Genomic DNA, 18,016 nt, shown 5'->3' with positions numbered 1-18,016 from the left:
TCACATATGAACATCAAATTCTACATGTGGAAAGCTGCTTTTCGCTTTGTTTTTGTTCCACACTGTTGGCAAACACACAGGGGTAAGAACTGCTGACCTGGCAAATACAGAGAGACCTCTGTGTTTGTTCCTTCAGAGTCTGTCATCAGTGAGGCCAACTATGTTTACACAAAAATGTGGGCACTCAATAGGAAGTAATAATGTTCCAACTCCTGTTTAATTTAGAGTTGGGAACTTTCATGTCTAGTAATTTGAAAAATGATGTTTGGCAGTTTATTGAAAAGGCAGTGACAGTAATAACAATACAGAACATAGTCAAATATTCAAATGGAGCTCACTGTTTTACAGAAATATTTTTCTAGGAAGGAAAACAAACAAAAATGTGTGTAAAAGGCTTAAACAAAAGTAAATGCATGGCAGTATTTTATTTAGTATTTAACATCTACAGGAGCTGCTCAGCCATAGAACCCAGGACCACAAAGCTCCAGGCACAGTTTTAGTGCTGATGTTAATCCCAGCGGTGTTTGGAGTTCTGCAGTTGAGTCAGCAGTTTTGGTGACTTTTAGACTGTATCACCTCAGCCCTTGGTGAAACCCCTCTGAAGATCTACATGTCCAACAAGTTGTGGCCAAGTTGTTGTGGCTCCTAGATGCCTCCACTTTGCTATATCACCACTTCACCTGATCATTAAATATCTTAAGAGGGAAAAAATTTCATGAACTGACTTGTTGCGGTGGTGGCATCCTATTACACTACCATACTCAAATTTAGTGAGCTCTTTAGAACAACCTTTAACAAATAAAAGCAGACTGCTTGGCTGTTACCTGCAGCAACAGGAGTGAAAGCACCTGAATTTAGAGAAGAGGAAGTGTGGCTCTGTAGTTTTGTCCATAGTGTATTTGTTGTAAGACAACGAAAGTGCTTAAAACTGATGACTTAATAATTCAACAAATAAAAGGTTTTTATTATGCTCAGACAATTGCATTCAACATTCAAAACTGTAACCAAAATCAGTGCCAAATAAATATTTGGTAAAGGGCAGCTCGGTTTTACTTGACAATGATTGATATCCTGTGTAGAAACATGAAAAAAGTTCATTTTATCACTTTTAAGTCTATACTTTTTAGAATTCGTTTCACACAATATACGACATCATACTGGAATGAGTTTTAGAGTTTTTAATGCGCTGTCATGAATGAAGTTTCAATTAAGATAAGCAGCCTAAAAAGAAAAACGTTAGGACATCCTGAAGTGACTTTGACTTGGTGTATCTCATAGTGGCGGAGATGCCAAATAAGTCTTAAGACCACTTAGAGACCAAAAGCGATTATATTTCTGAGTCCAGAGGCTTCAGAGTGCAGTGAGATATGAAATCACTGTTTCCTCAAAGTATCAGTATGCCTTAATGACAGTGTGGCATTATGTTGTAATGGGTTATAGTTTTAAAAATCCAGAAAACAAACAAACAAACAAAAAAAAAAACCCTACCCCAAATCCCCCAAAACGAAGGGGTATTAAAACACTGCAGCCCATTGCTCAGCTTTGGTTCCTCATATTTATCAAACAAGAACAAATCTTCAACTTCCCGTCTACTTTTTTTGTCCTTAGGCAGCAAGAAATTGCTTTAAAACACAAATGTATCCATCTTATTCAATTCAACAACAAAATCCTCAAGTTGACAGGTTTTAAAACATTCATAGCAGTATTTGTCCCAGTTCTTCCCTGTATATTATATATTTTCCAGTAGTTCAACAAAAGGAAAACTTCCTTTCTAAAAGATGCCACTTGGCATGCTCACAAAGCCTCAGAGTGGCGGGACGCCCCTCATCCTTCGGATGACGTTAGCGATCCGCTTGGCCAGTCCTGGGTTGGGCTCTTCGATCTGGAAGCTCCGCGTTAGTAAGTTGTATAGAGAGCCGTAGCCCACAGCCACTACAGTGCATGTGAGGCAGATGACATTGTAAGGCATGCTGAAGTCTGGAGTGGGCAGATTGACAAGCAGAGGCTCTGTGTAGATGCGGACAAAGTAGCTGGACTCTTCTTTACAGGGAAAACTGGTGAGAGAGGAAAATTTGATCATCCCATTTTCTAGATAAACGTGTCTGTGCAGAAACTCAAACAGTCCGTGAATAAAACACAATAAATGTCATTTTCATCAAGGTGGGTGGGAGATGGGGCTGTGTACTTACAAGCTGCTGAAAAGTGGTCGTTCCCGAGTGCTGTTTGTATGCATGGCGACAGTGCTTGGTACAAGAGAACTAATAACTGAAGATCTAAATGTTAAAGACAAGGACAAGGACTTTAGACAATAAAAGTCTGAAATTAATTTAAAATCCTAAAAAATAAAAAGCAAAAATCATTTGAGAAGCAACACATGTCACACATGCAATCCTACGTGCATACCCGACATAGAAACCGTGGTTGGGATCGGGTGGGTATTCAGTCCATTTGAGCAGAGCCCTCTCAAACTGCACTGTAACCTCAGTCACAGAGTTTGGAGGAAGCTGGATCAGCATCTCCAGCAGGTGGGGCTTCACACGGTCCTTAGATGGCTCGTAGTGGATGTAGCCTAGCAGAGGAAGAAAAAAAACAAGTGACCAATAATACACTGATTAAATGTTCAAACTAGAACTGCACAAACACAAAGGCTCTGGCATCTGCTGTCAAGAAAATTGTATTTTAAACAGCTATCAACCCAGAGTTTTTACAGTCAGTGAATCCCTAGTTTAGACACAGATCACTGGTTTATATAAATTACATAATGGGACAATATTTAATCAATAACAGCATGTTATTCAAGTTAGAAATGAACACCAACATATGTATTTGATAACTGTTTCTTACAGAAAACATGACTCATGTTCTCCACCTTGTGGCAAAAAGAGGCAGCTGCATGAACCCTTACTAACCATTCCTGTGGGTTAATGTGGGAAGTCAAGTATCTTACAGTGGGCTGTGAACAGCATGACCGACTTACCCCTGTAAGGTCAAATGTATCATATTTGAAACATGAGTTTTTGAGACCTTTACATCATTAGTGTGATTTCTTTAACCTTAAACCCTTTACACATTTTTGCTGAAGATGAATAGTCATCAATAAATTGCACAGAAATGCTGGTGTAGCAAAAATCATACAAGTCAAAACTCATAATTCATGACAGGTTCAATAAAAACTCCAGCTTCAAGAAAATTAGATTTTTCTGGCAATTATTTCATGGTTCAGATTTTACAGGGTTAAGTAAAAGACTGAATAATAATATCCATCGTTGAAGAAGTCAACATCAAAAATCAAAGCCTGCAAAGATGCTCACATGTCCACAGGACATTTAAGCTAACTAACAGAAGGCAACAAAAATGAAAATGAAATCAAGTTGAAGGCACACAAGTTCAGCTCAAGTGGGAGTCTGACTATCGTGCACCTCTACAAAGTGTAAAGAGAAGGCTGTGTATTCATTTGCCACTGGCAATTTGTGCTTTTAAAAGAACATAATTAGCATCATCATGTTGATGTTTGAATCAAGGTATGGGGGTCAGAGGCAGGGGACAGCACCTTCAGAAAGCCACTAAACTGAAAAGATGCACTCATGGACTGTTTCTTTGAGCTGTAAGTGCAACTTTCATTTTTATGTGCAGGTGTTTCATGGCAATAGACAAAGCTGCAAGAATCAACTAAACAACATGATGTAAGATCTACTTTTCTTCTTTTATTTAATTAAACCTCCTAAGAAATGATCCAGTGGTCATATTCAGATCCATGAAACAGTCCCAGTAAGACTTGCAGACATAGAAACAAAAAAATAAAGATGTATTGCTTTACCTTTATATCAGATCTATTCTACCAAAGCAGGCTTGTTAAATAGGTTGCGGGGAGATGGCTGAGTGATAGTCTTCTAGTTGAATTTGTGATATGCTAATGCTAAACAGCGCAAAGGCTAATAAGATTTTTTTGTAGACTGGTTGAGGTCCTCTCCGTGAATCGCGACCTTATCGTGGTGGAGGGGTTTGTGTGTCCCAGGGATCCCAAGGTCGATGTTGTCTGGGGGCTTTTGCCCCCTGGTAGGGTCTCCTGTGGCAAATTGGTCCTGGGTGAGGGACCAGACAAAGAGCGATTCAGAAGACCCTTATGAAGAAAACATTGAGGGAACAGTTTACCCTGCCCGGGATAGGGTTACCGGGGCCCCGCCCTGGAGCCAGGCCCGGGGAGGGTGCCCGACGGGCGAGTGTCTGGTGGCCGGGCCTTAGTCCATGGGGCCCAGCCGGGCACAGCCCGAAAAGGGGACATGGGCCCATCCTCCCGCAGGCCCACCACCCGCAGGAGGGGTCGGGTCCATTGTGTGCCGGGCAGCGGCCAGGAGCGGAGGCCCTGGCGGACTGATCCCCGGCTGCCAAGACTGGCAATTGGGACATGGAATGTCACCTCTCTGGTGGGGAAGGAGCCTGAGTTAGCGCGTGAGGTTGAGAGGTACCGGCTAGATCTAGTCGGGCTCACCTCTACGCATGGCTTGGGCTCTGGAACCAGTCTCCTGGAGAGGGGCTGGACTCTCAGTCTGGAGTTGCCCCTGGTGAGAGGCGGCGGGCTGGGGTGGGTATTCTAATATCCCCTCGGCTTGCTGCCGGTACGTTGGGGTTTTCCCCGGTGGATGAGAGGGTTTGTTCCCTGCACCTTAGGGTCGGGTAACGGGTCCTGACTGTCATCTGCACTTATGCGCCGAGCAGCAGTTCAGAGTACCCTGCCTTCTTAGAGTCCCTGGGTGGGGTGCTGGAAGGTGCTCCACCTGGAGACTCTGTTGTCCTGCTGGGAAACTTCAATGCTCACGTGGGTAATGACAGCGAGACCTGGAGGGGCGTGATTGGGAGGAACGGCCTCTCTGATCTGAACCCGAGTGGTGTTTTGTTATTGGACTTCTGTGCAAATCACACTTTGGCCATAATGAACGCCTTGTTCGAACATAAGAGTGCCCATAAGTGCACGTGGCACCAGGATGCTCTAGGCCGCAGGTCGATGATTGATTTTGTAATCGTATCACCAGACCTGCGACCATATGTTCTGAACACTCGGGTAAAGAGAGGGGTTGAGCTGTCAACTGATCACCACCTGGTGGTGAGTTGGATCAGGTGGTGGGGGAGGATGCTGGACAGACCTGGTACACCTAAACGCGTAGTGAGGGTGTGCTGGGAACGTCTAGCAGAGGCCCCAGTCCGCGAGATCTTCAACGCACACCTCCGGCAGAGCTTCAACAGCATTCCGAGGGAGACTGGGGACATTGACTCTGTGGGACTCCGGAGGCAGCCGACAGGTATCGACAGGCCAAGCGGAATGCGGCTCGGGCAGTGGCTGAAGCAAAAACTCAGGTGTGGACGGAGTTCGTAGAGGCCATGGAAAAAGACTTTCGGACTGCCTTGAAGAGATTCTGGCAAACTGTCAGGCATCTCAGCAGGGGAAAGCGGTGCTCTACCTGCACTGTGTATAGTGCTGGCGGAGCGCTGATGACTTCGACTGACAAAATTGTCAGGCGGTGGAAGGAATACTTCGAGGACCTCCTTAATCCCACTGACATGTCTTCCGAGGAGGAAGCAAAGTCTGGGGATGAGGGGAATGACCCGCCAATTTCTGGAGGCGAGGTCACTGAGGCAGTTAAACAACTCCTTGGTGGCAGAGCCCCTGGTATTGATGAGGTCCGCCCAGAGGTCCTGAAGGCTCTGGACGTTTTAGGGCTGTCCTGGTTGACACGCCTCTACAATGTTGCGTGGAAATCAGGGGCAGTACCCCTGGAGTGGCAGACCGGGGTGGTGGTCCCCATCTTTAAGAAGGGGGACTGGAGGGTGTGTTCCAACTACAGGGGGATCACACTCCTCAGCCTCCCTGGGAAAGTCTATGCCAGGGTGCTGGAAAGGAGAGTTAGTCTGCTAGTCAAACCTCGGATACAGGAGGAACAATGCGGTTTTCGTTCTGGTCGCGGAACACTGGACCAGCTCTTTAGCCCCTCAAGGATACTTGAGGGTGCATGGGAGTTTGCCCAACCAGTCTACATGTGTTTTGTGGACTTGGAGAAGGCATTTGACCGTGTCCCTCGGGGTGTCCTATGGGAGGTGCTGCGGGAGTATGGGGTGTCTGGCCAATTGCTACAGGCCATTCGATCCCTATACAACCGTTGCAAGAGCTTGGTTCGCACCTGGTGGGTGATGGGCTCCGCCAGGACTGCCCTTTGTCACCGATTCTGTTCATAATTTTTATGGACAGGATTTCTAGGCGCAGCCAAGTGGCGGAGGGCTTTCACTTCGGTGGCCTCAGAATCTCATCTCTGCTTTTCGCGGATGATGTGGTTCTGTTGGCTTCATCGGGTGAAGGCCTCCAGCTCGCACTGCAACGGTTCGCAGCCGAGTGTAAAGCAGCGGGAATGAGGATCAGCACCTCCAAATCTGAGGCCATGGTTCTCAGCCGGAAAAGGGTGGAGTGCCCACTCGGGGATGAGTTCCTGCCCCAAGTGGAGGAGGTCAAGTACCTCGGGGTCTTGTTCGCGAGTGATGGGAGAAGGGAGCCGGAGATCGACAGACGGATTGGTGCGGAGGCTGCAGTGATGCGGACGCTGCACCGGTCCGTCGTGGTGAAGAGGGAGCTGATTGTAAAAGCGAAGCTCTCAATTTACCGGTCAATCTACGTCCCTACCCTCACCTATGGCCACGAGCTGTGGGTGGTGACCGAAAGAACGAGATCACGGATACAAGCGGCGGAAATTAGCTTCCTCCGAAGGGTGGCTGGCCTCTCCCTTAGAGATAGGGTGAGAAGTTCGGCTATCCAGGAGGGACTCAGAGTAGAGCTGCTGCTCCTCCACATCGAAAGGAGCCAGCTGAGGTGGTTCGGGCATCTGACAAGGATGCCTCCTGGGTGCCTCCTGGGGTTGGTGTTCCAGGCATGTCCCACCGGGAGGAGGCCCCGGGGCAGACCCAGGACACGCTGGAGAGATTATATCTCTCGGCTGGCTTAGTAACGCCTTGGTGTTCCCCCGGATAAGCTGGAGGAGGTGGCTGGGGAGAGGGAGGTCTGGGCTTCTCTGCTTAGGCTCCTACCCCCGCGACTCGGCCCCGGATAAAGCGGATGAAGATGGATGGATGGATGAGGCTCATATGTGGACCAAACTGTACATGTGAAGGCCATATAAGACATACATTTTTGATTGAATTAATAATTCATAAGTCAGCTGCTCCATGATATTCTTATTTCCACAGTGGACTTAAGTGAAGTTAAGGACATTGTACCGGACCAATATCCTGTACTACACTGTGTACTCACTGTACAGGATATTGGTCATCTTTCAAAGGAAAATTGTTTTTGGGACAATGTAAATTTATTATTCTGATTGCAAATGAACAGTGCACACATCCTTTACTGCTTTCTAAAAATACTCACTGGGCTTGTTGTCCTTTCCCTTGCTCGTCACACTGAGCGTGTGGATGTAGAGACGAAGATACCAAGGTACCGAGTCCAGCAGCAGTACAGGGAAAGACCTATATGGGTGGTTGTTGTACATTAATGTGTGAATCTCTCCTGTCTGCAGCCCGTATCCAGCCACATAACGCTCAGCATGGAGCAAGGGACGCAGCATTTCACCTGAGGACAGAAAGTCAGACTGATTTTAATAATTCACTGGGTGTAAAACAAATGTGACAATCAAAAAAATGCCTTAAAATTGTGTGAAGTGTGTGCATTTTATTATCTTGTTCTTGTTTCATCATACATTCTTCAAGACAATATTCTGACTATTATACACAGCTTTATACATTATACAGTCTCTACTCTTCTGGCTCACCCTCATTGGACTTCCATCGAATCAGCAGGTTGAGGGAGCGCACAGTGCCAAAGGTGGTTTCTTGGGTCAGATCGTACACAGAGAAGGTCCGTCTGTCTCCCAGCACCACTGCCTGGCTCAGCAGGGAAGTGGCTGGGCTGAGCTCAAACTGCTCCCCCTGCAAAATAAAAACAGGTTTGTTCCAATCATAACTCTTACAGAGCTTCAATAATAAATTTGACATTATCTATACATACAAGTAGTGCCGTTTATCAACAGATAATCCACTAGATCAGCAACACCTCCATGTTCATATAGCTGTCACAATTCGATGTTTTGTATTCTAAGGTTTGAATTATCTAATGATTTAGATTTGCATATTTTATATTAAAGGAAAAGCTAACCTGAGGGTTGTCTGTGATGTCGATATATAATTTACTGGAGGAGGCCAACGGACAAGCTTCTGTCAGGGTCCGAGAGAACATCTTGAACAAAGACCACTCTGAGGGAAGAGACAGCTTGAATTAACAAAAGCCAGGGGAATGTTACCAAAACCCAAATATGGGACAGAGAACAAAAAAAAACGTGCTTTCGCTCACCTCGTTTGGTCTGTCCAGAGTTGTGCAGGTCAAAGACTGAATTCAACGTCTGTCTCAGCTCCCAGGATGTGGTTTTGCACTGCCAGTCCTGACACACGGACCTGATGTGCACTGCCTGGGAATGAAAACTGCTGTGGAAGAGTTTCTCTGACTTCAAAAGGACAGCGAGACCAGCCTGTTCGGAAAACATAGTGAGGAGAAAACTTAATACGCTAACAGATGGCATTGATGTCCCGCGCTTTTTTTAGGAAGAAAAATGCACATGTAAAAGGGGGGGGGGGGGGGGGGGAAAGAGAGAGAAAGAGAGAGGGACATTTACCTTGGATCCACATGGCAAGAGTTTCTTCCAGGGTGTCAAATTCTCTGTGCAAACAATTTCTCGTGGGAGGGTGGCATAGCGAAGGAAGCTGTGGTCTGTCACTTTAACACACACACACACACACACAAATATTGCATATGCAGTACAGTGAGTCCTGGGGCATCTGCAGTGCTGTAATGGGTATTCAACTGTCTAACATGCACCTCAGAATAAGAATATCACATGCCCAAATAAAATCTAATATATATATTAAAAAAAAGAGGCACCTGAGTACAGGTAAAGCACTCATTTTATTGCAAAAGGTTTCTTTAATGCAAACAGGACCTGTGTAAAAAGTGTTCATCTGTTTACTTATTCCCAAACAACAACAACAACAACAAAAAAACACAACTAAACCAAGTTTCTAACGGGGTGCAGCACACCTGACAAGCCTGACAATCATATCACCTGTAAAGTCGACCATTTGCAGTAACATGAGGTGTAAAATCACTAGAAACTAGGGCTGGGCCATATTATACCGTTGACAGTAATACCGGTACAATGCTAGGCAACGATAAGAAAATAAAATATCGCGATAGAATATGGGTAAAACGCGCATGCGCAGTGCCTTTGTTTTCGCACATGGCAGAAAAAGCATGGCGGCAACAGAGAATGAGAAGGGAGAAAGCGGATCGTTGAGTGAAACGGATGAACCACAATTGGTTTGTAAAAAATGGTGCAACTTCAGTGGTGTGGAACTGGTTTGGCGTTTGTCCATCAGATACCCACCAAAGCACATTTTTTTTGTAGAACATGGAAGCGGGCCGTCGTTTTTGCCGTATTTGTCGGACTAAGGTGCTCGTAAATCTGGGAGTAATCTGTGTCCTAAACTCCGCTCCCTTCAGGTCCCAAAGTCAAACGAACACTGCAGCATCACTAAGAGTTAAAAACTGTCTAAATTCTTTCATCTTTAATAAAATGATCAGAATTGCTGCTTTACCAGGTGTAACTATGAAGTTTAACATCCAGGCATCCATGAAAACAGAATTTATTACATTTAACGGAGTTAGAAGTTAGCAGGAAGTTAGCGGAAGTTAGCTCGCTAGTTTTGCTAGTTACCTAAGCATGATATAGCATGTTCTGACTGAGAGATTTCTGAAAAAATTCAAACGTACAGCTCTGCTATCACTTCCAACATAAATGAAGACAGGAAACTAAACAGCAGTGAGGTTTGTAAGGTTACTGAAGTTGGGCTAGGTGGTATTTAATGATGTGCTAGGTGATCGCTAGCGACACAGCTATGTTAGCATAACATAAACAGTGAAGCTGGAGGATGAACGCTAACACTTTTCCACTCGTGAAGGTTCCTGATGGTTAGAGACAAATGCAATCGCATGGCAGGATGCTGTAAACGGACCAAACTTCAGTCAGGAGAACAACTGAGATAATCCATCCACAATAGAAGGTTAGTCGTTAACATACTGCAACAACATGGGAATAGAGCAGCTGTGATAGAATACAGCATTAATGAATCAATGGTACAGAAGTGGAGGAAGAAGAAGATGAGTTGAATAAAGTTTGATTTATCTGACTGCTTTGTTTTGCTTAATGTGTCTTATAATCCCGTGCACCTTATGGTCCGAAAAATACGTATTTGACTTTTTTATTTGGCACACTGCAGTTTAATGTTGCAAAGCATCTCTTTTTAACTTCAGTGGATATTATACATGGTTATGCTCAGGATATGTCAGCCCATTTCTACTGGAAATGCCTTTTGGTTAAACTTTCAACAGGGAATTTGCATTTGCACTGTTAAATTTTTTATAAAGCTTTAATGCACATAAAAAACAGCTGCTTGTTTAAGTGAAAATAAATGGATGGGGGTTTTTTTGCGCTAGTAAAGTTGTGGAGTTGTATTTTGTCTTGCATCAATTATATCGTCAGTTATATCGTTATCGCAAATTTTCAAATCTATATCGTGATTAATATTTTTGGCCATATCGCCCTGCTCTACTAGAAACAATAGTTTAAAAAACAAAACTAAAAACAGAGCACATGTCTAGGTTAGATGAGGAAGAAGGTTATTGCACTAAATCTCTGAGACTCAATTGAAATTGAAAGAAATTTGCTACACATGGTCGTTTGGAACAAATGAGAATCTTCCTAGAGGTTGCCAACCTTTCAGAATTCCTCTAAGAGCACTTTGAACAGTCATCAGTGAGGTTAACAAAGTTTTGAGCAAAATATTCAAGCTACCACAGTGTTTGTGACTCTGACAGACACAAGGTAAAAATGACAGACTGATCTCCAGTAATCTGAAGCACTTTATCGCAGCTGATGCTGTTAAAGTTGTATGAATCATAACTGACCAGTGATGGAACAAGTTGAGAAGAGGATTACTGCAAGAGGATTTTCTCTAGCACTAATTCTGTATAATAACGTGATATTAGACAGTTCAATGGTGGCTGATGACACAATTAGCTTTTGCAGAGGTTCATTACTAGAGATGTTTCTCTAAATGCAAAAAGGAGACTGACTGTACCGTTGCCTAGTCCCAGGGGTTTGAAGGAGGCACTGGGCTGAACAGTGTTGGTGGAGTCAATGAAGTTCAGTGATGCACAGAAGATGCCTGACAAAACATTGGTTAGCTCCTTCCATGTAGCATCGACACTGGGAAAGGCAGAAAAAAGGCATGTGGAAATGTTAACATGATTTAGCAAAGGTAGGTTAGGCAGCAACTATATCAAAACAAACTGTAGTCAAAAGTTGTGGGAGTAGAATTTCTGGCAGTTTTACATGGGTGGGGGGAAAAAATCAATACAGCAAACCATTACGATACTTTGTATGGTGATATTGTATCGATACAGGGTCACCAAATATTGATACTCTGGGAATATAACGAACAAGAGGGTTCATCACATGCACCACCATCCTGAGATTATGTTAGCTGAGCAAACTTGCATTAAATTCAATGAAATTCACATTTAATTGATGTATCATCTGAAACAGATTGCATGTAATTCAATCGCAGACTGATGACAGATTATCTCCGTCTTAATGCAACAAGTTTATGGCCAGTTTTTACTGAGAGTTATTTTACTGCATAACTTTTTACTGCAGCAAAAAAACTACCTGAACTGTCTGCTAGTTCGGCAAATGCTTGAGAAACATCACTGTCATTATAAGAACTAAAGGAAAAACACAAAAGCAAAAAACAGCAAGGACGGTTATGGATGAGCAAAACTGGTAGGTTGGTGGTTCAATCCTCTACTTGTCTAGTCTGCATGTCAATGTATCCTTGGTCCACATACTGAACTCCTAGTTGCCGTTGATGCCACCATTGGAGTGTCATGTGTGCATGGTAGATTAAAAATGCTAAGGCATAGAAAAAATGTTTACGAAAGCAGGTTAATGAATGTGTTTGTGAATAAGTGAATGAGGCTCATAGTAAGAAGGGGCTTTAAATGCTCAGAGTACAAAAACACTATATAAGTACGGGTCTGTCTCCCCTCCCCTTATTAATCCACACATTCATTTCATCTCTGTTGTACTCACTCTGTCACTGAGTCTTGGAACCAGACCCAGAGCTCAGCTCCAGGTGGGGATGGTATAAAGGGTTGCCCCCACTGCATGGTCCTCCAGTAACCTTGTGTAAAAGAGATGTGCAGTTCTCTGACTGAGAACTTGGAGATGACCTGGCCCAGAGACTTGGGGAAAAGCCGGTAGTGGGACACTGAGAAATGCAACAACGTGGTTTAGAGTTAGAAAGACCAAACATTGTTGTAATTTTGAGAACAGGAGAAAGAAAATCTTATTGAATGAATGTGGGGTGTATTAAACTCGTATAATATTTCCAATAATGTATAAATACTCCTGAAACCAACTAAACAGGAACAGACGCAGATTTTAACAGGAAGGGGATATCAATAAATGAACAAAAATATGGTGATTTATAAAAGAAAGTCAACTGACGGAAAATGCAGATGCCCTATCACGTGGTATTTTTAATGTTTCAATCTGACAGATTATAGGAGCATCGAGAAGCAAAAAATGAACCCTCATTCCGAAACATTTAAATGCTTATCATTTTATACATTTACAGCTTTTCTGTCAGCTATTCGACAGACTCAAGTATATTCAAAAGTTACTTCTATAAGAAGATAAAACATTTACATGTGTGTATTTTCTTATTCGTGCCTAACAGAGTGTTATCTCCCTACTAGCAGTTAGCTTACCTTTGTTTTCTCTCATGAAGTCTGTGTCCCACAGGGTGCGGAACTGGAAGCTGGCATAAATATCTCCGGAGTGCAGAGGTCTGATGACCAGCTCTTCTTGGAAGTCGTCTTTAGGCTGTGGTACCGACGAAGGTACCACTGTTTCAGGTGCAGAAGTGCCCTGAATGTCGGCTGCAGCATCAACCGTAGCGGCTTCTTTAACCTCGGTTGCTTCCCACCGTCTCTCCTCCACCGCGGGCTGGTCAGCCGTTTGTTCCGCTGTTTGTGCATTATGGTCAACCCCACCGTGGTGGTCATTAACTGGCGTCGTTTCATGAATGTCTGCGACAACAAACACGGACAAACTAAAAAGAATAAGCAGCCAAGACCAGCAGCTGCACCTGTGAGCAGCCATTTTTCTCGAGGCGGTGGTTGACTTCCGCGTTAACGCGTCATGAGTAGAATCAGCCAATGAGCTGCTTCCATATGGAGTCATTCTTGGCACTGACACGAGGCTGCTTTGTTTTAAGCCAAAATATTTTCTTAAAAATAAAAACATAAAAATAAATTATATATATATATATATATATATATATATATATATATATATATATATATATATATATATATATATATATAATACATGCTAATATGTAATATGTTTCTGATTTATTTTAAGCAAATTCTAAAATAAAATAAAGAAATACATTTTAAAAGCGATCAGTTACATGTGAAGGCGATATGGAAGCGGTATGGCAAATTATAATTTATATGTAGATTAGATAAATTATATTTATATCCATGTGAAGACAATAAATGAATCCATAGATAAATGTAAACTACAGTAAATGCACATAATGTGTCATATGTCAATTTGTGAATTGTAACCAATTAAACAATTACAGGCCTGAAAATTCTCAATTAATTTAGCCTATCAAACGTCTGCCCATCTTAATCTGTCATTTTACAGCATTACCAATGCTGCTTGCAAATATATTAAACCTTATAGACCCTGAATAAATGGTGCTACTGGTGTGTTGCCAAAACTCATAAAAAAGCTACATTAATAATTAATAAAGGCCATAAATTCAGGTTATCGGTGTGCGAATAAGCATGGTGCTCTGTTGAATATTTGGTCGCGTTGCTGGACAGGGATGGGCATCATCAACCCGTTGGCATCATCGGGGGCAAATCACCCCTCCCTCATCCACACATCATCGCGCACACAGCCCAGACTCACACGCACACACACACACGCACATACACGCACATACACAAACACACACGGAATTTCGGCTCAGCCATGGCTCCCTGTTAGGTACTCAAAGCGGCTGTTGTCAGAGCGAATTAAATCTACTCTCGCTCGTTGCTTTCCTCCTGACCTTGCCTGCCTCCGGTTGGGTTTTTAATATTTTATTTAGGATTCCTGCGCTGCCTCCCCATGGCTACATCGGATGGACTAGACGGCTGTCTGCAGCGAGGCAGATCTCAAAGTGACCCGAACATACTCACCGAACCGGGCATCGAGTTGGCTCACGGCACAGGTAAGATAGGCGTTATTTTGTCTACATTCATCCGCTCCATATGCGAGTTTTTATTTTTATTTTATTTTATTTTTCTAAGGTTGCCGCTTCTTTGGCGTTGCAGACCTCCTTGTTTGCTTAGTGGGATGTCAGAACACTAAGGCACAATTAGCGCATATGCTCCCGACACTGGATGTAGAATATGACTGTAACGCTGAATCGTGGAGCTGCATGTTGAAGACGAATGCCATCTCAGCGTCTGTGAATGGCTGCATTCCCCACCAGATTTGCGCCTTACAAAGACGCCTGTAGCCCTTTTGGCTGATATGGATGCAAGTAGTATTTGGGAATCCGCGTGTTGGCCGTTTAATGTGATATTACCGTGTGCAACTTTTACTCTATTGCCTATCTATTCCCTTCCATGCTATCCCAGCCCCTTTATAGTGAACCCATGCTATTTAGCATCACAAAATCTGCATGCATGTGTGGTCCATGATCCAAGCTTAACGAATGTGTTGTCCTGTCTGATCCACTGCTATAGCGTTGTTATTAAGAGAGATCCATGGAGGGATTCATGTTTTGACGTGTTGCATTAAAAAAGAAAGAAAAAAAAGCACATGCTTCTCTTATTGTAGGCCTATGCCTAGAGCTCTGTCCCTGTATTGACAGCACTGAATCCCCACCCCATACCGAACTGATCACTGCTGCGATCAATAGCCGACAATCCACGTGATATAGGCTATAGGTGGAAATGTACCCAACTTATCATCACAGCCTTGTACTGGTACAATCGGACTGGCCAGTTATTGATCCTTCAGGTGATCTTTCCAATATGGTGTCCTTGTTTGTTTCTCTGTGGGTTAGTCATCTAATGTTACTCATCTTTCTGCTTTATGGAAGAGGATAATGAATTAAACTTTCATTAATGACAGAACACCAGGGAGCACTCATGCCGTGCTCTCCTCTGGTGAGCTCCTGGAAGTGAATTTGGTTGTTATTGTGCTGGAAGAACTAGTAGCCTATGCATTCACCTGAAATACACTGATTTATTTTATTTTCTTTTTTTTACGTAAGTGAGACTATTTATGGTCATACTGTGTGGGTTTAGAAAGAGTCATTGCTTACACCCACACATGGCGAGTTTTACGCACATGAATGCTTGACTGAATGATTCAGAAAAAAAAGCAGAGTAGTTCACCTTTCAACTTATCACTAACGAGACTCGCTTTTTCACATTTCCAAAATCACACCTGCCTGCACTCATCAACTGGCCATAGCACGTTTATAATGGAGCCTTGCTGAATTCAACCCTCCCAGGGATGATTTAATTCACACGTAGGTGAATGTGATGATGTCACACTGGGTCTTTGACACACCTGAATAAACAACGCAGCAGTTTGGCGGATCAGCCAGGCCAGTGATGAGAGCTAAAGCTGTCAGGGAACGCTGAACGTCAGCCTACATCCCTGGAGTATGCACAACTGCATCACAGTTTCAGACACGAGTTTGCTACATGAAAGACGGAGTAAATAAAGTTGTAACAGCAAAGACAATATCGGTGTCTGGTGGCCCAAAGTACACAGCATCGCCCACCCCTTCTCTGCGTGGATCACCACTGCACTAATGTCTGGGGCACTAGTCTTTGCCAAAGTAATCCTTTGGCAGAGACTGCCTTTTTTTTCTCCTCCCAATACAGTAGATCTCGCAGCTGCAGAGGCTTACAATGTGTTCATACACTTACTCAATACTGGGAGGAGAGTCAATAGAGACAACAGTTACAGCTGACCATCTCAGAAAATCAGAGTAGTGTTTCCTTTTGAATGAGGCTGCAGTAATACTACAATACAGACTCACCCTCTCAGAGAAGGGCAAGTCGATCAGTCACATTGCAAGTGTCCAACAATGCAAATCCTACTGTCTTTTAATAAGGCGCAGAGAGTGACATTGCATTGCTCTGTTGGGAGTTTATCTAAATTAAGGCAACCTCTTTGAACAGCAGATTTACAAGAATGATTCAGAGTTACAGGAACATAAGTCCAGGAACAGGAGCAGCAGTATAAACACGTTTAATCAGTTCATTTGGACAAGGAGCCCTTAGATTCCCCTGCTAATAAAATGTCACTTTCGCTCAAAGTTCCACTTAGTCATTGCAGAATGTCGACCAAGGTAATGGTGTGGAGAGGACACCTTGACGCTTTGCGGACAGGGAGCTTGTCCAAGCAGGGTTATCCCTATGGCTTCGTTCCTCAAAATAATTCTTTTCCCCTGTAGAAAGACGCAAAGCTGGAGAAACAGTGGAGATGAGTTGAATCACACAAATATCAGCACAAGCAGATTTATAGTGCACATAAATCTGCAGTTAGAGACTATTTCTATTATTGATTAAGTTTCACTTTTTTATTACTTTTTTATTACATAGAATACAATGCACATTACAGTTTCCAAAGTAGTTATCTTCAGACTGTTAAATTCAGTTCACAAAGTTACAAAACACAGAAAAGAAGAATATCCTCCTCATGAAGAAATCACGTCATATATCCACAGTAAATTCTAAAAATAAAAAAATATATTCAGATATTTTTAATCTTTTAAATAATTTCTCAGTTTGTTTGACATTTCATTGATTAGTTGCAACACTTTATAAAGATGGCCAACTGCCCCTTCACTAAACACCATCCTTTGGCAAAAGACTGTAATAATTCATGATGAAATCACTTTCACTTGCAACCCCTCCCCACCTGCAGCTATAGACCACATTGCTCAAGACCACTTCTGTTCTCCGCTCACATGACGACTTATCCAATAAGTACCTGCTGATCTGTGTTTTTTTTTCTCTCGTTTTGTTTTATCATTCTCTCCTGGTCTTACTGGTACAAGAATAATCCTCTCAGATCTGTCAAAAAAAAAGAACAACTGAAGAATTCAGGTAAAAGGCGGGGACCTGCCTAATGAACAAGAAGATATGTCAAACCCTGCGGAAGCTGATATTTAGCCATGACAATGACTCACCCCAAACCCGAGCGCTGTGTCGTACATAATCCCTCTTATATTCAGGGCTTGGTGAGCAAATATGGGAAATTATGAGTCAGCAGGTCTTATATAATGTTCCCGCAATTAACACAACATTGTTTGAAAGTAATAATGTAAACAAAAAGGTATTTGTGCCACAGGAATTCCTTACATAACAATGGTTTAAGACCCAGTTTCAGATTTCAGCGAGTTGCGGCGGAATAAAGAAACTGTAATTACGTAACAAACAGAGATATATATGACCCTACCTTAAGAAACAGCCCTGCTTCAATTTAAAAAAAAGGAACTTTGACATTTTCAGGTGAAGAGAGGGTTAAAGATGCAAGAACATGGACTCCTTAGAAGTTTAAAAGGCACTCTTAAAAGGAGACAACCCGGTGCTGGCAGGCGGCACATTTGAAGAATGGTTTTCGTTCAACTGTAATGAGGCAGTCAAGTATCTTGATGCTGTGGAAGAGGGAGATAAAGAAACGCTGGATGTGGCACAGCATTTGGTGTGGCCTTCAACTGGCGCTGGCTCTAAACAGATAATTACACTGCACACAGTAACTATCTAGCTATCAAT

General features: G+C 43.1%; 2 protein-coding genes across 3 annotated transcripts in view; one reads left to right on the top strand and one right to left on the bottom strand.

Moving 5' to 3' along the window:
* Positions 1-943: 943 nt before the first annotated feature.
* Positions 944-13,365, bottom strand: pigt (phosphatidylinositol glycan anchor biosynthesis, class T). Its single transcript, XM_004554153.5, has 11 exons — positions 12,920-13,365; positions 12,240-12,417; positions 11,227-11,354; positions 8,706-8,806; positions 8,387-8,561; positions 8,192-8,289; positions 7,809-7,965; positions 7,409-7,609; positions 2,404-2,569; positions 2,190-2,273; positions 944-2,054 (listed from the first exon to the last, which is right to left on the bottom strand). The coding sequence occupies exons 1-11, from the start codon at positions 13,311-13,313 to the stop codon at positions 1,805-1,807; spliced, it is 1,932 nt and encodes a 643-aa protein (XP_004554210.1). The 5' UTR covers positions 13,314-13,365; the 3' UTR covers positions 944-1,804.
* A 751-nt stretch (positions 13,366-14,116) lies between these two features.
* The window catches only part of phactr3a (phosphatase and actin regulator 3a), a 34,700-nt gene continuing 30,800 nt past the window's right edge, over positions 14,117-18,016 (top strand). The window contains exon 1 of one of the 2 annotated variants that reach the window (XM_004554156.5): positions 14,117-14,442. In XM_004554156.5, coding sequence (XP_004554213.1) covers positions 14,340-14,442 — 103 coding nt within the window. In that variant the 5' untranslated portion in view covers positions 14,117-14,339. The remainder of the gene's footprint in view (positions 14,443-18,016) is intronic. The other variant, XM_076878341.1, reaches the window with a different exon arrangement.

The sequence above is a fragment of the Maylandia zebra genome, linkage group LG20 (genome assembly GCF_041146795.1).
Source record: "Maylandia zebra isolate NMK-2024a linkage group LG20, Mzebra_GT3a, whole genome shotgun sequence".
Lineage (NCBI taxonomy): Eukaryota > Metazoa > Chordata > Actinopteri > Cichliformes > Cichlidae > Maylandia > Maylandia zebra.
The sequence above is the reverse complement of the archived record's forward strand: the minus strand, read 5'-3'. Positions and strand labels throughout refer to the sequence as shown.

Excerpts from the sequence above, each read along its gene's own strand:
- pigt (XM_004554153.5), bottom strand. The coding sequence starts at position 13,313 with ATGGCTGCTCACAGGTGCAGCTGCTGGTCTTGGCTGCTTATTCTTTTT. Across the intron at positions 12,418-12,919 it reads CTTCATGAGAGAAAACAAAG|TGTCCCACTACCGGCTTTTC; the intron begins GTAAGCTAACTG and ends TGCATTTCTCAG. Across the intron at positions 8,807-11,226 it reads ACCCCTGGGACTAGGCAACG|TGACAGACCACAGCTTCCTT; the intron begins GTACAGTCAGTC and ends TGTGTGTTAAAG.